This window comes from Bombus terrestris, chromosome 7 (genome assembly GCF_910591885.1).
Source record: "Bombus terrestris chromosome 7, iyBomTerr1.2, whole genome shotgun sequence".
Classification (NCBI taxonomy): domain Eukaryota; kingdom Metazoa; phylum Arthropoda; class Insecta; order Hymenoptera; family Apidae; genus Bombus; species Bombus terrestris.
The window spans coordinates 23,546,853-23,562,025 of NC_063275.1; the positions used below are offsets into that span (position 1 = coordinate 23,546,853).

Here is a 15,173-nt window from a genome sequence, read left to right on the forward strand (position 1 = left end):
AACGTTCGAAAGTTTGAACTTTAAGCAAACTTAGATGATTGGATATTTACAAATTTCAATGTTCGAAGATTCGAGCGTTTGAAAACTTAGAAACCTAGAAAACTAGAAAAGATTCGACGCGTTCGGTGAATTTTTCAGGCTTCGGAGATTCGAAAACTTGAAAATTTGGAGATCTGGCGACTGGAATCTTTCACCTGAAACAAATATGAACACGCTAGCTTTCGGATCGGCGAAAAGTCCGATTATTCTGCTCGAAGTCTGAAATCTTGATCGTGCCTTGTATTTACCGCAGATTCTAACCGCAACTATCGTCACGCGTTCCTCTCGATCAAATCTACCGCAATGTTCTCGCGTAACCGCATTTCGTCTGCATCGTACGTACCTGTGTTTCCTCTTTTGGGCAACTGTACTGTACCGTAGAAACCTGTCGTAAACTAACCTAAATGTTGGCCCAGAATGTTACGAATCTTATTTTAAAGAACGATCTTATTTTCGAATAGATAACGAATGAACGTTGTTTTATTCGAGAGGAAAGAATTTATCGACGGCATTGTTTAACATCGTAAAGTAAATGTATTATAGTAAAGTCAAACTTAACAGATTCTATATTGGATTCTTTTCTAAAATTTCTTTCCACGATTCAGAAACGTTATAACGATCGACGACTTGAATAAATCGTAAATTGTTCTTCTCTGATATTTTCTACAGATTTAGCTATGTAATGCTGATTCCCCTTGATCAGAGAATTGCAAAGGATATTTTACTAGCTTATAAGAGAATCGAAGATCTTTTTTAACCATCGAGTAACGGAAGAGCACTTGTGAAATGTCGATCTCGGACAGTTTCAAGCTTCGTAACGAGATAACTCTCTTGTCAAGCTAAAACGATACGTTTACACAGGTTTCTATGTTAAAATATCGCTTAATAATGTTCACTGTGTAATTTTTTGGAATATTTTAAAAATTCATCTCAATTATCGTAAAATAACTTTTACTTGATTTCCATTGTATTATTATTATTATTATTATATATTATTTTCATTATTTCGTTTTATATCGAACATATACCGTGTCTATTAGTCTATTTAATATCGATAAAATATATCTATGTACCTATGTATATTTATGTTTCAAGAACGTGTATAGGTATAGGTGTGTTTTACTGCGTTTTACGGTTATAAAATTAAATTTTCTATTCTTTTCCAAGCACGAGTTACAAAGTACGTGGCAACGAAATCCGATTAGAAATACGCAGGATGTAATAGTTGAATTTATAAAAATTGTCGTTACAATTCCATCTTGCTGTATTCGGAGTTCAATGTTTGTAAAATGAAGCATTCTCCTACGCTGATTGCGCATGTATCTGTGCAAAAACGAGAATACGATTTTCCCTCTATGGGAGAGGAAAGGATAAATTGTCTCGAAAAGAAAATGTCAAACACGGCGTAGTTATCAAGTTGATGATGTATACGTAAGAATTAAAAGTTCTTTCGGGTGGTTTTACAGTTACGAAACGCAGCGTAGAATTCTAACGAGACGAGGAAAAATCTGCCACTCGAGGGGACTCGAGGAAGAAAATTGCGGTTTGTGGAAAGATACGAAGCCAACGAGGAACAGGGGAACAGATAAATCCGTTAATTTCTCGCCCTACTAATTTGTCGTTTAACGAGGGAACGCGAAGAGGTTTCCTATAATGGAGCAGAAAACCCGACAATAGAAACGAATAGCCGGTGGTAAATGTTTCCTGTCACTGGGAGACCAGCTGCACAGATAATCGTCTATCCTCTGGAGAGGAAGAAGAACGATCTGGTGCGAGAGAAAGCGCGAAAACCGTCACTTTTCTTTTCAATTTCGCAACAAATCTACGTAGATCGTTAACAGATCCTCGAACAGGACTTTTATTTGACAAACGTTTTACAAGCTATCGTATAGCAGAGAATATTTTTCCACTATGTACAGCGCTACGAATAATTATAAACTCAAACATATCATATTTTCTCATGTTATTGTAGCGACACATGTTACTGTATGCGTCTTAGGACGTCGCGATACGCAGATGCCTCACATAGTTGTTTTGCCACAGAGGATTAACACTGTACGACGTACATAATGTAATAAACAAACTCTGCTACATGCAACCTACAACCTGCGACAAGTTCAACCCTTTCGGTAGTCCGCCCTCGACCAGTATAAGTAGACGACCAAGTTCTCCACGAATAATGCTATATAAAGCCACGTTAAAACCTATTTGGACCTATGGGATCCAACTATGGGGAACAGCGAGTAATTCCAACATAGAAATTCTCCAAGGATTCCAATCAAAAGCTCTAAGATCCTTAACAGATGCACCTTGGTATGTTACCAATGAAACGATACACCGCGACCTTAACTTACTCACAGTTAAAGAAGAAATATCCAAATTCAGTAACAGATACAATACAAGAGTTAACAACCACCAAAACCCACTAGTTACTCAATTACTTGACACGACGGATCAGATCCGCAGACTAAAAAGACAATACCCTTTAGATTTAAGCATCAGATTCAACTAGAATCAAACATACTATAAACTCTTATAATCCAAGTTACAGTACCACGCCAAAATAATTTACTTATAATTTTCAATGAGAATTGATTGTAAAAAGTCTACCAAATAAAAAAAAAAGTTCTCCACGAGTCAATAGTAGTGCGAATGAACATCAGTATCGAGTCAGTAAGTCAGTCAGTTCAGCGAACTAGTATAACGAATCAATCATATAACGAGTATCATCAAGCGAACAACGCTTGCGATTAACTTTGTATTCTACACTTTAAAATACCTGTAAATATAGTTAATTAAATTAACTCGTCTGATTATTGATTTAACCAACAATACGTTACACCGTCCACCATATTATTTTATTCGATATTTCCAAGAAATCGCTGATCATGTTTGGATAAGCGAAATTGCTTTTGTAGGGGATAAATCGAACGCTGTAGGATATCAGCTCCTGATCATCTCCGTTACATGGAGAATTATCGTCCTTCGTAAATGAAATAGAAGACAGAAAGCCAGCTTTTCAACAAGACAATGTTGCTATTCGTGCAGCCGCTGTTAGGAATCCGTGGTTCCAGGATTTCGCAATGGAATTATTACCATGGCTAGCGTCGAGTCCTCGTCTGAACCCGATCGAGACCTGCGGGGAATTCCACGAAGAAAAGTTTACGAGCAGGAGAAGTCACCTATAGAAAATATGGTTAAACTTGAATAAAGAATGAAATCCGCAGGGGGTGGATATTCAAAACGAAACTTTAAGTAAGTCAGTGGATAGTATATCTAACAGATTAATAGAAGCAACAAGAAGTAAAGGGAAATACACAAAACATTTAACGAAATCAACGTGTAATATTGACTTTATATCTTTTTTGTAGTCGAAAACATAATTTTAAGAGAAAATTTAATATTTTTCAGACTTCGAAAGAAGACAATTTTTGTTTGTTGCATCGTCAGTTTTGTTTTGTATTCTAACATGAAATTATACAGACAATTTCATCGATGTTTCTTCCAGTGTTATGACAAATCTAAAAATAAGGTTTGAGTTTATAATTATTCGCTGCACTGTATACGTATGTCTCTTCATTTTTCTCCAACAACGAAGATGATAATTTAGTTTGAAATATCTTTTAGAAAATTTCCAGAGCTTTTATTATTTATCGGCTGTCTTTTCTTCAAATTTAATACCAAAGCTCCCGCCTATCTTTCCTTTATGAAATTTGAATTTAATTTTCGTTCTGCTCCTGAGAATGTGTCTTTCCCTTATCCTTTTCTCTTCTCGAGGGAGGATCGGTAATTTTAATAATTTGAATATAATTAGATTTATTTCTTTTATTCATTCCGATATATTAATCTTTTTCAGCGAAATATTTATCTTAATTTAAATTTAATTAAACAGGAAAACAGTCGAATAACGCGGCTCCTGCTTACCAGCTGCCTTAAAATGTCGTCGGGAACGTTCCTCGAGGAATTACAAATAGCGAAGGCCGAGGAGTGAGAAAAAATGACGGGTGCTTTGCTGGCTCTTAATGCGTCCCTCATGGTTGCCCTCGCTGTATGACTAAGGTCTATCAGCATTCCCAGCCTATTCATTTCCTGAACTACTGTTTTCCCGAACGCCGTTAGACCGCCTCCTGAAACAAACGAGAACTTAGCTTTCTCCCTCTCTCTACTTACTGTCGAAACATTTATCTGCCTGATACAACGAAACTTGGGATTTTTCATTTTCCAATCGCGTTATGCTATTACTACATCTTTTTATAGCTTATATAATATAGTATGATAATATAGTAATGAGTATAATGAAGATTACATAATATACCATGTTTCATTGAATATGTACGCGATAGTCGCGATATCGAATATTTTTAATTTCATTATCATTTCAGTGTGAAAAATGTCGAAGTAATTATTTCGAGGAAAACTCTGCACCTTTTCTTCTGTATATCCGTGACCCGGAGAATATGCTGTTACGAAGAGAATAGAATTTAGTGAAAAAAATTGAAATAAAGAGAGATGCATATCATTGTGTCTTTGAATATAAGTTTTATTTTGGGTTACAAGGTCTAGAAACAGAAGAGCTATAGGTAGATTTCTATCGCTGTTTCTTGTAGCCTTCAGCTAGAGCTACACACCGCTACCAAACTTTTTGGTAATGTCCTTTGCCATAAATATATGAACGTGCTCCCTATCATCCTTCTTTTATTGTATCGTAACACTGAAAGAATGAGGATCTGGATCAGTATACACTATACCTGTACTTCCAGGTTTATCCACTCGTTCTTCTATCAGTCGACCTCAACAAATTAAATTCACCATATTGTACTTTATTAATTATTCGTGTGAAACGAATTATCGCTAGCAGTAAAATCACTTGCAAATCATATTGCCTTTAATTGTATATTCTGTTCTTACCAGTTAAGTTATATTCTACCAGTCAACCTCAACACAAAATAAAGTTCCATTGCAAATATTTTTGTATCTAGATTGTTATATATTTATAAGAAATTTCAAGCCACGAAAGTGCAGAGAACGCGCGTAAAGTGCAGAAATATATAAAACACTCCAAGTATAGTACTCGTAATAACATTTATTAGGTAAAGTTAATTTCTGTTTATTTCTCGCTTTTTTAAAAATTACGTTTACTTAAATATTCATAGTTTATCTATATTACTCACCATCCTCCTCTTCGTCTTCTACCGACGAACTTTTCGCCCACGGTGTGTTACAAGTGTGCGTGAGTGTGAGATACCGTACACCCAATTGATACAGTGTTCTTAAAACAGCTAAACTACTTCCTAGGCTATGTCCACCTTCCACCCCGATCAATGAAGCTATCCTGCCTCTTTCGTGAGCATCTAGAATCTCTGAAAATTAAGTCAGTATCACCTGTACAATCTCGTTTGTAGACATAGTATTGAGTTACGTACTTATTTATTTCCTAGTAATTATTTATTTCCTCGGTTTTGTTCTTTCTAAGTGTTAACTTAGACCGTTAAGTGTTAACACTTAGCCAACCGAATAGGGAGATCTCCCCGTTTGGTCACGCAACGATGTTCTTCACAGAGGGGAGATCTGCCTTTTTCACTTTGGCAACGCGTTTTCTTTTTTTTTGTTGTTGTTGTTATTATCAGTTATTGTTTACCTGGAATTGTTCCCAATTAATTGCGCCACCTTCTCTGCTTTTATAAAGTACAATATATAATAAAATACATCAGCCTAAGCGATGTTAAAATTAATTAAAAAGTTACACTATCAGTTATGGCTAAATAAAGTTATAATCGAACGATACCACACTGTAAACAAATATTAGAATGCATTATGAATTTTTCATTTCACGTTCAAGTCGTGTTATTTATCTTTAGTCACCTCCGATGTTTTTAATTTCACCTATATTTTTTAATACTTTTAATATATACTTTTGATATGATGTTTCGTATAAACAATATTTGAAATCGTTAAATAAAATCATTACCGCGAAATATAATTAACCGCTTAAATAAGTTTTAGACTTCTTTGTTTTTTAAGCATTGAATATTAGTCCTCGATACTTGGAAAAATCCGCGGTGGAAACGTATGGCTCGCTGTGGGGCGCGCTGTTGGCTGAGTGTTAACTCGTCGCGTTTGGTATATTTTCTTTCGAAGAAAACAAAGGAAACTACCTATTTAACATAGTGTACGTCCAGCTGGACAAATTGTAAAGTATGAATTAAATAATAAAAAAAAGAGTAAGATAAGATAAAGATAAATCTTTCTTGCTAATCATCGTAGTCACTTATCTTTATTATTTCGTTTTTTTCTTTAGCTTCGCGCTTATCACGCGTATTATATTTTTCTTTCTTTTTAACGATTTGTCTGCTTAAGAAACAGAGGGTAGTCAGGGAGCGGTAGAGTTCAGATTTGTGGCTGTTTCAGATAATCGTGAAAGATACTCACCCGTTGAAGATGCAGCGAACTGCATGTGTTGCGAGTACTTGTCTATGAGCCTCTTAATGAGGTCCACCTGCTCCAGAGTCAGCTGGACCGCGTTGAGATGCTGCGACTCGCACGGCACGTAAGCAGCCCAAAACTGTGAACAAGGTACGAGCCGGATTATTCTTTGGTTAATTAGGAAGAGCAGAGAAAGAGAGGAAGAAATATCGTCGAGGCTGAATACGCTTGCAAGGAACGTAGGTATGCGAAAAATGAACGAAAATTTTCTTTATTGAGAAAGTCAAAACCGTGTGTTTACGGCACGATATTTCCTTTAGAATCTTCCACGATATTTCTAATTTCGTTTCTTCGCACGTTTTTAGAACAACGTAATTCGTTGTTTGAAAGACACGTAGTGGCTGACGTTGATGTATTATGTCGCTATTATTTTCCTATTTTTGGATGTAATATCTCAGCAATTTCGCTGATACTCTCAGTATTTCAATTTTCATATTTTAAGGTCTTTGTATTTTATTAATATTTTAAATTTTTTAGAAATATTTTAATTCAACTGCTTTCCACTATACGTTACGTTTTAGCGTATCACGTTTCTCTGGCTTTTCTATACCATATACTTTTTAATTTTCTTCGTTCTCCTTTCATTTAGTCGTTTAAAAAGCGATTTATATTTTTATATCGATTTTTATATCGTTCGACGATTAATTTGCAAGATCGAGAATATTTTGATAAATTTTTGAATTACGTATATTCCATACGTTGCCTCTTTTGTCGCGTAATCCATTATATCAGTCAGCTGAGAAAGTTGGGTGAACAGAGTTCGCAACACATTCAACTAAAACGTCTGATGATCGATGGGCAACGTTGCTCGAATTTTGGTTCATTATTGCAGTTTAATAAGATCGTTGTCCATTATTGTACTCCAATTTATTACGTATTACTTTATCCTGCGAAACTGTGACAAATTTTATGAGGGTGGTTCTACGCTCGTGATTCATCGTACCGCAAATATGGTATCACGTAGCGTCCATAAATAATCGTCTGCATGAAAATTCGTTGTAACTTGCGGTTAATCGAGCCACAAAGATTGCAACGATATAGTTATAGCAACTGGCGAGGTTCGATTTCGAATAAAAATGAAAATACGAATATGTCAATTTTCCTTTGTCTCTCGTCGTATCCATTTTGTTGTTATTTTATGACTTAGAGGTAAGATCGCGTTAGTTATTATTATGTTATATAGATAATAAATCCACACTTCTCGGAGCAAAAAAAACTTTATTGCACACACTTAGAAGGGTCACAAACGAATGAATGGAAAAAGGCAAGAGCGGTCCTAAAACTATCGATCAGGTCTATCGACCGTGTCTAGGAACAACTTCTAGTTACTCCTTTTGTAACTAGCCGTCAGCATATAGATGGCGAGCGAGAACTCACGTTGTTATTTTCAACACATTTTCTAATTTAATTCGATTTCAAATTTATAATTATTTTCAGAATTCTTTGAACGTAACGAAACGAATCGATGAATCGTAGCGAATACCAACGAATTTTTACGACGACGCAGCTTTCTAAGCAGGAAATTTCAGTGACTGTGAAACTTTGAAAATAGCGATCGATTATTTGCAGTTTTATCGGTTTCACAATTTTTAGATTCATTTTTATAATAAGGCTGGACAATGTGTGTTATAACATTTTTCACGCGTTCTCTGAAATATCGATTTCCTCTCAGGTTTGATATTTTCGCTGTTTTCGAACAACGCTACGAGTAATGAATTTTTATCGACGAGCGGAAGCTTCGGATTATAAATAATAAATAATAAATAAATAGCAGGTGAAACTCTGTTGCTTTCGTTAAATAATTAAACGAATCGAATCGAAACTTTTGACACGCATACCGAAGTTAAAAAACAGTTCGATAATTTATCTCCGCCTCTATTTATTTTTACTTTTATTTTCATTTTGATTATTCGTAATCGAAACTCGTCTCGCCCGGGCAAGTAGGAAATTATTTTTCGCGACAGAATAAATTGAATTTTCAGAAAATTGAAGGCGAGAGTTTGTCGCGTAAAACAGAAAATGCAAAGCAGAAAGAAGGAACATCGAAAAAGAAAATTGTTGCGTTGTGGTTACGCAATATACGGAAGATGATGTACTAGACATAGAACATTTTTTCATCTTCCGTTTTCTCTTACGTATACAGTCCTCGCCTGGGAGCGGAGATTGGTTTCCTTTATGGTTCCTTGTGGCGAACTTCTGTTTTCCTTAGGGAAAAACAAGTGTAACCGGAAACGAATGAATTACACGTTCGTTGAAACTTATTTTCTGATTCAATTTTCGTAATACTCTTCTATCAGCATAGATGGACTCGTAAGAAAATAAGAAATTTGTTCAACGATGTTAACTTGTTATTATCGTAATTCGCTGACGTGTACATATCACTTTGCTTCTACGACGGTTCTTGATATTTTCTCTGGTTGGACCTTTTATTTTATTTGGAAGTAGCTTACAACCAATTCTCATTGAGAATTATAAGTAAATTATTCTGGCGTGGTACTATAACGTGAATGATAAATGATTATCGTATGTTTGGTTCCAGCTGAATCTAACGTTTAAATCTAAAGGGTAATGTCTTTTTAGCCTGCGGATCTAATCCGTTGTGTTAATTAATTGAATAACTAGTGGTGTTACGACCGTTCGCGAAGAGACGCGATCGCGAGGAAAACGGCGTAAATTCTTCCTACAATTCTGATAATCGACGCCGCGATTCGGTCGTTCCCATGTTTCTATTAGGATAATAGAGGTAGTTCAAATGATTGTAACACTGAATTAACAGGGTTAACATAAGCTTCCATTTCCAATAATATTTAAAATTATAACGAGCACGTCACAAATGATTTAACGATGATACAACTCGTTTGTTATTACAATTCAACCCGACTTTATAATATTTCTCGATGTATTCGTTAGACTAAGCGACTTGGATTTTATTCGTCTGAATCTCTCGATGTACTCCGTTCGAATCCTCAAATGATACTAACTGCCCTTTGATTTTTTCCTTTGTCTTCTTTGGGGGACGACCCCTACCACGCTCGACTCTCGCAACCGTTCGCGCCTATGATCACGTATGCCACCTTCTTTGTGTAAAATAACGGACCGAAGGCGAATCGATGTTTCTAGAACTCGCTGCTTGACGACAGCTATGCGCTTATCGCTACCTTGGGTATATTTTGCCGGTCATGTAAGACGATCTGTCCGCGACACTGTGGTACCAAGGGAGACGGTTAGGAACATGGCCTATAGTAAGCCTCGGGGCGTAACAAGTGGGTTTTGGTTGTAGTTAATTCTTATGTTATATCTATTACTGAATTTGGATATTTTTTCTTTAACTGTAGGTAACTTAAGGTCCCGGTGTATCGTTTCAATGCACCAAGGTGCATCTATTAAGGATCTTGGAGTTTTTGATTGGAATCGTTGAAGAATTTCTATGTTGGAATTACTCGCTGTTTACCATAGTGGTTGGACTTAAAATGGACAATGGTGTTTTCCAATTCTTAGGCTCTACTTTTATTTCTTAATCTCGTTAGATCTAAAGTGCACAATACTTTTCAATTCGTTCGTTATTACGGTAGAACCACGTTCATCTGGACTCCATTTATTCGAACGAAATTCCAGTTAATGTCCGATCAGCCGAACTTTTGCCGGCTTGATTCACTTGTCTGAACGCGAGCCCCTATTATGCGAAGGAAAAATAATGGGTAACGAGGAAAATCGGTGATCTCCTATTAAACGAACTCCAATTACATAAATTACTTGCCCGTTGACAAATTCAGATAAATCGAGTTTTATTCTGATATTACGGACTAATGATATAGCCACGTACAACTTTGACTATTTGGCGTGCAAAGTTGAATTAAAAGATATTAGGTCGTCCGAAAAGTTTCTTTCGCTTTATAAGGAAATAATAGATACACAACATTTTCCGTTTTATATTATTTTATCGAATTACGTACGATCTATTTTGCTTTATCAAGATAAAGATTACGATGTTCGACAGATTAGGTTTCATGTTTGTATTAAAATTTGTATTGTTTGTATCGTAAAAGACGCGTCTGTAAAAGAAAGACATCTATCGGGCGAATTATAAACAATGCCGCGAGAAAACCGAAGTGGCGACAGGCCCAACAATGTATCGTCGATCCTTCGATCGAATAGTTTCGTGGAAAAGGTTTGCGTGACTCTGGCCACGAGCGGTTGCGGAACACGTGCGTGGTGGGGCTAAGATAAAAGACAAAGGGATGCTAAGGGAGAAAGACGAATTAGCAGTCAGTGTTAGTTGAGAAGCCAGAGAGTGTGAATCGAGATGTCAGGGAGATAGTGTTGCTAGCATTGTCGAGAGAATGTGGTCCGCGTAAGAGAGAGCGTTGGATCCGTGGTGACGAGAGTTGCAAATTAACTATCTAATTGTCTTAATTATAATACGTTATTGTGATTAGTTCGCGTTAAACAACCATCGTTTCCTGTTTAACCAACATCTGTCTAATCCATTTATGTAAATGAACTAATTATAGTAAAGATCCTACACTAATATATTGCAATTTGCCAGACTCCAGCAAACCTGCTTTATCCTAACGTTATTATTCTCGACAGTTGATCGTTCGTGTTGTCTCCTAAAACGCAAACTATGTTCAACCGAGTGGAAAACTAAACCGCGAAACATCGTACAATCTCGTTCTCTAAATTCCATCGTACGTTTCGTAGGTGGGGACACGCGTCGCGATTTCGCTGACGATTCTCAGGATCGTTGGTTGCTGCGACGAATGCTCGGCTGGGTGGCGCGGTAATGGCATATCCAGCGCGAACGTGGCAAAAGGAAAAGTGGAAAAACGAGAAACAGCCGAGCAGGAAGAAAGCCAACCGGCTAGGTAGCTGCTACGTAAAAAGAAGCAGTCAGAAAACCTGGAGAACCGGTAACGAGCTTGCGGTGGAAAACGCTGGCGCAACGCGCAGAGAGGGATGATATCGGGCTTGCTCGTGTTTGTGCAACGTAATATCGGGCCGTTTTCTGTTTCGCCAGCTAGCGCACACTATCGTTGCCGTGTGTTTCATTATGTGTGTCGCGTTACACGGTTACCTTGGCGAAGAAGCAACGTTTTCTGTGTCATCTCGCGGCAGCCTTGTCTTTCTTAATATTGTCGCTCCCGGGGATATCCGGCTCACTGCGCTGAAACGTTGCTTGCCGGATTTGAAACGGCTCTCACCGAACGACGAATATTGCCTCGACCGTCTGTCCGATTTCTGCCCTTTGCACGCTGTCTCGCGCGAAACTCCAAACGTTCTATACGTACGCTGTCGTTCGTAAACATCGCACGGGCATAATTTCGTGGGTTTGTATGAACGATACAGAATGTTATTAATTAATGAAGAAGTAAATAGGTAGAAGCGATTTCCGATTTTCATCTTTTGCGTATTCTGACTCGTACGAAACTGCGAGCGTTTTCTATGTACACCGACGTCCCTAAGTATCGTTTATATTGATAGTATCGAATATTGATAATTAATGGCAAACTAATTAGAGATTAAGTACCTACTATTTGCTTGGGGTTTCTGTGAAATAACAAACAAATATATCATGTAGTATATGTATCTGTATGACGCGATATGAAATTTAATTAGAATTAATCAGGATAATTTTTCTATCGTAGAGAAACGTTTTGCATGTTTCTGCGTAGTTTGACATTCAAACGAGTCGAGAACAACGTATTCCTTAAATGGTAATGCTCTTTGTTACATAAACGTGTTAAAAAATAAATAAACTTTATTGTTACATAAATATTGTACGATAGCTAACAAGAATAAGAACATCCGTGTCTCCTAGTTTATAATCTTGCCAACGAATTATACTCTATCATAAATAAACAAGCGTTTATATTTATTTTAGAGCCGCGATATACAGGTATTTTTATAGAAATTTTAAAAGAAACCGTACAATTGTCTGTTTTTATTTGTTCTTCTTTCGTAATTTAATTTTTGTTTTGTCAGTTTACGAAAGATGTTGAAAAATGAAGGCACTTCGTATGTTATAAATAATCGTATTCACACGAATATGTATAAATGTGTGACGATACATCCTGTGTATATTTCCTTTCGTTAATAGCGAAAGACGAACCAAAGAAAATTTGTGTCTTAGAGGAAACTGGATATTTGGAGAAGATATATTTTTCTGTTATCGATGCGATTCAGCTGAAAATTTCCTTTCTTTTTTTTGTAATACAGCAATATTCTCGAGATAGCTTTTATTATACCTGGTAGTAATTACTGAAAGCGTTACTTTTTATTTTCGTACAGCTTTTAAGCTCTGAAAGGTTTTAAAGCGTAGGCAAACGAGACTGGAAAAGACTTTCACAGTAATCCAATGGTAAGCAGGGTATAGAAGTTATTCTCTTCAATCGACATGCAAGGTTATTTGCAACGCTGTTTCATCGTAATGGTTCCTCTGTTAGAGCAAAATTAGTCGAATGGGATTTAATGAAGTGGACATACAGATTCTGGTAAACGGTTTTGCAATTAAGTATTCCGGATGCGGTTCTTTTCATTGTTCTTTTCAATGTTCCTCTTTTCATTATGAATTTTCCAATATAGTGTACGTTAACATTTCATCAGCAACTTTCCCTCTGACGTTATACGTGTCAGTAGCGTTTTATTCAATCTTTTAAATATTCATTTTGCAAATTTGAATCATCCATTAAGCACAGAAAGAGTAATTACTTTAATTGGCAGAGTAATTTTACATACAGAGAAAATCTACTTTAGTTCTGAGATTAATATTTTCTGAGAAAAGGGCATATATTGCAATAAATAAATATATGGTACCAAACATATGGCACGTGACATAATTTCTCTAAATTTTGCTCTTTTGCTATTGTATTTGTTATTCTACTACATCCTATATGTTCCATCCAAAGATATTATTAAAAAAACACTACAGCATATAAAAATATACATTTATTCTCTCAACTTTTGTAAATTACGTAAAAACTGCTAAACCTCATCAACGACAAACGGAATGTTTTTATATAACTAGTAATATTTAATAACAATTCCTTCTCTATGAGTGATCTATTGCAGCATCTGTGCGTTTCAATATATGCGTTTCAATATCTGTGCGTTTTTGGATATAACACATATAAATAATTCCTCCTAAATAAAGGATAACTCAAATTTAATCAAATATTAAATTGTTAAAATTGTATATTAATATTTTATATTATATTAGATTGTCCGGAGAGTGTCTTTCTTTCGCAAACGTGTCTTTTACAACAGTGTACCTTCATACAAACTTGAAACCAAGTCTGTGAAATGTCACGGTGTTTAGATAGAACAAAATGGATTCGACGAAATAATATAAAACAAAGAACGTTGTACGTCTATTATTTCCTCATAAAACGAAAGAAACTTTTCGGACAACCTAATATATACAGGGTGGTTGGTAACTGGTGGTACAAGCGGAAAGGGGGTGATTCTAAGCGAAAAAAGAAGTCGAGAATATAGAATAAAAATTGTTCGTTTGAGGCTTTGTTTTCGAGAAAATCGACTTTGAATTTTATTTATGGAGCCATATTAAATCAATTGTCTATTCTGAAGAAGTCGCCAGTTGCGAGCAATTGAAAGAAAAGATTATTGTAGCCTTTCATACCTTGAAACAATCGAATATGTTAGAAAGTGTTCATAGAAATTTAATTAGAAGAGCAGAAGTATGTGTTCGGCAGAATGGGCAATATTTTCAGCAATTTTTGTAATAATAAACTTTATGATTACTTCATATTATTTCATTATGTATTCCTAATTTTCCGTTACGGCAAACTGCGATAATATCCATCGAGACAACGATCTACAGTGAGATCCGTTATAACGAGACCTGATAAAGTGCACGCGTACCGAGCCAACATTCAAAGTCGATTTTCTCGAAAACAAAGCCTCGAACGAAAAATTTTTATTCTATATTTTCGACTTCTTTTTTCGCGTAGAATCACCCCCTTTCCGCTTGTACCACCAGTTACCAAGCACCCTGTATATAAAAATCTTATATCCCTTTATTGTATATTTTATAACGTACTAATCCAACATATACTGTCACAAAACTTAGTTACGATTAGAAAACGATCAAACGACTAACAATAAACGGCGCACGATTGCAAATTTTCGTGCGACAGTGTATATGAACCACCTGTTCTCTTAAACTGCGAAATATCCGTTTCCTATCGCACTTTCGGACGAATAAGTTGAACACGCGAAAGGTCGAATGTCCCGCCGCCTGCACCGCAAGTCACGATCGAGCTTATAAACGTGCTTCGAGCGCTTCAGATTCAACGACTGATCAATACGTTAAATCTGTTTGGTTCGCCATATCTTTGATATTCTGTCCCGATAAATCGCCTCGATACCAAAGGATTATGCTTGTTTTACGGAACCACATCCTCGGCGCAAATAATCCGATCAGAATTTTTGTTTGACGCCGGTGATCCCTGTTCAGAGGATCAGCCAATTCGAGGGGGAGAAAACGTTAAAGCTATCGCGAGATATAGGGGAGATATCGGCGATAATAAGCTACAGTTTGCCAAAAGAGGGTTGTTTTATAGGGTGGATTAAGGTCGAAGGATAAACTTCTTGTACGATTACGTATTTTACTAATCTTCTTCGCGAATCTTATT

General features: G+C 36.2%; 1 protein-coding gene across 3 annotated transcripts in view; it reads right to left on the reverse strand.

Annotated features, from left to right (window-relative positions):
- LOC100643243 (dipeptidase 1) overlaps window positions 1–15,173 on the reverse strand; it is a 241,529-nt gene that overhangs the window by 6,074 nt on the left and 220,282 nt on the right. For 2 of the 3 annotated variants that reach the window (XM_048407656.1, XM_048407654.1), the window contains exons 3-5: window positions 6,469–6,601; window positions 5,211–5,399; window positions 3,964–4,166 (exon numbers count right to left, since the gene is read on the reverse strand). In XM_048407656.1, coding sequence (XP_048263613.1) covers window positions 3,964–4,166; window positions 5,211–5,399; window positions 6,469–6,601 — 525 coding nt within the window. The remainder of the gene's footprint in view (window positions 1–3,963; window positions 4,167–5,210; window positions 5,400–6,468; window positions 6,602–15,173) is intronic. The other variant, XM_048407655.1, reaches the window with a different exon arrangement.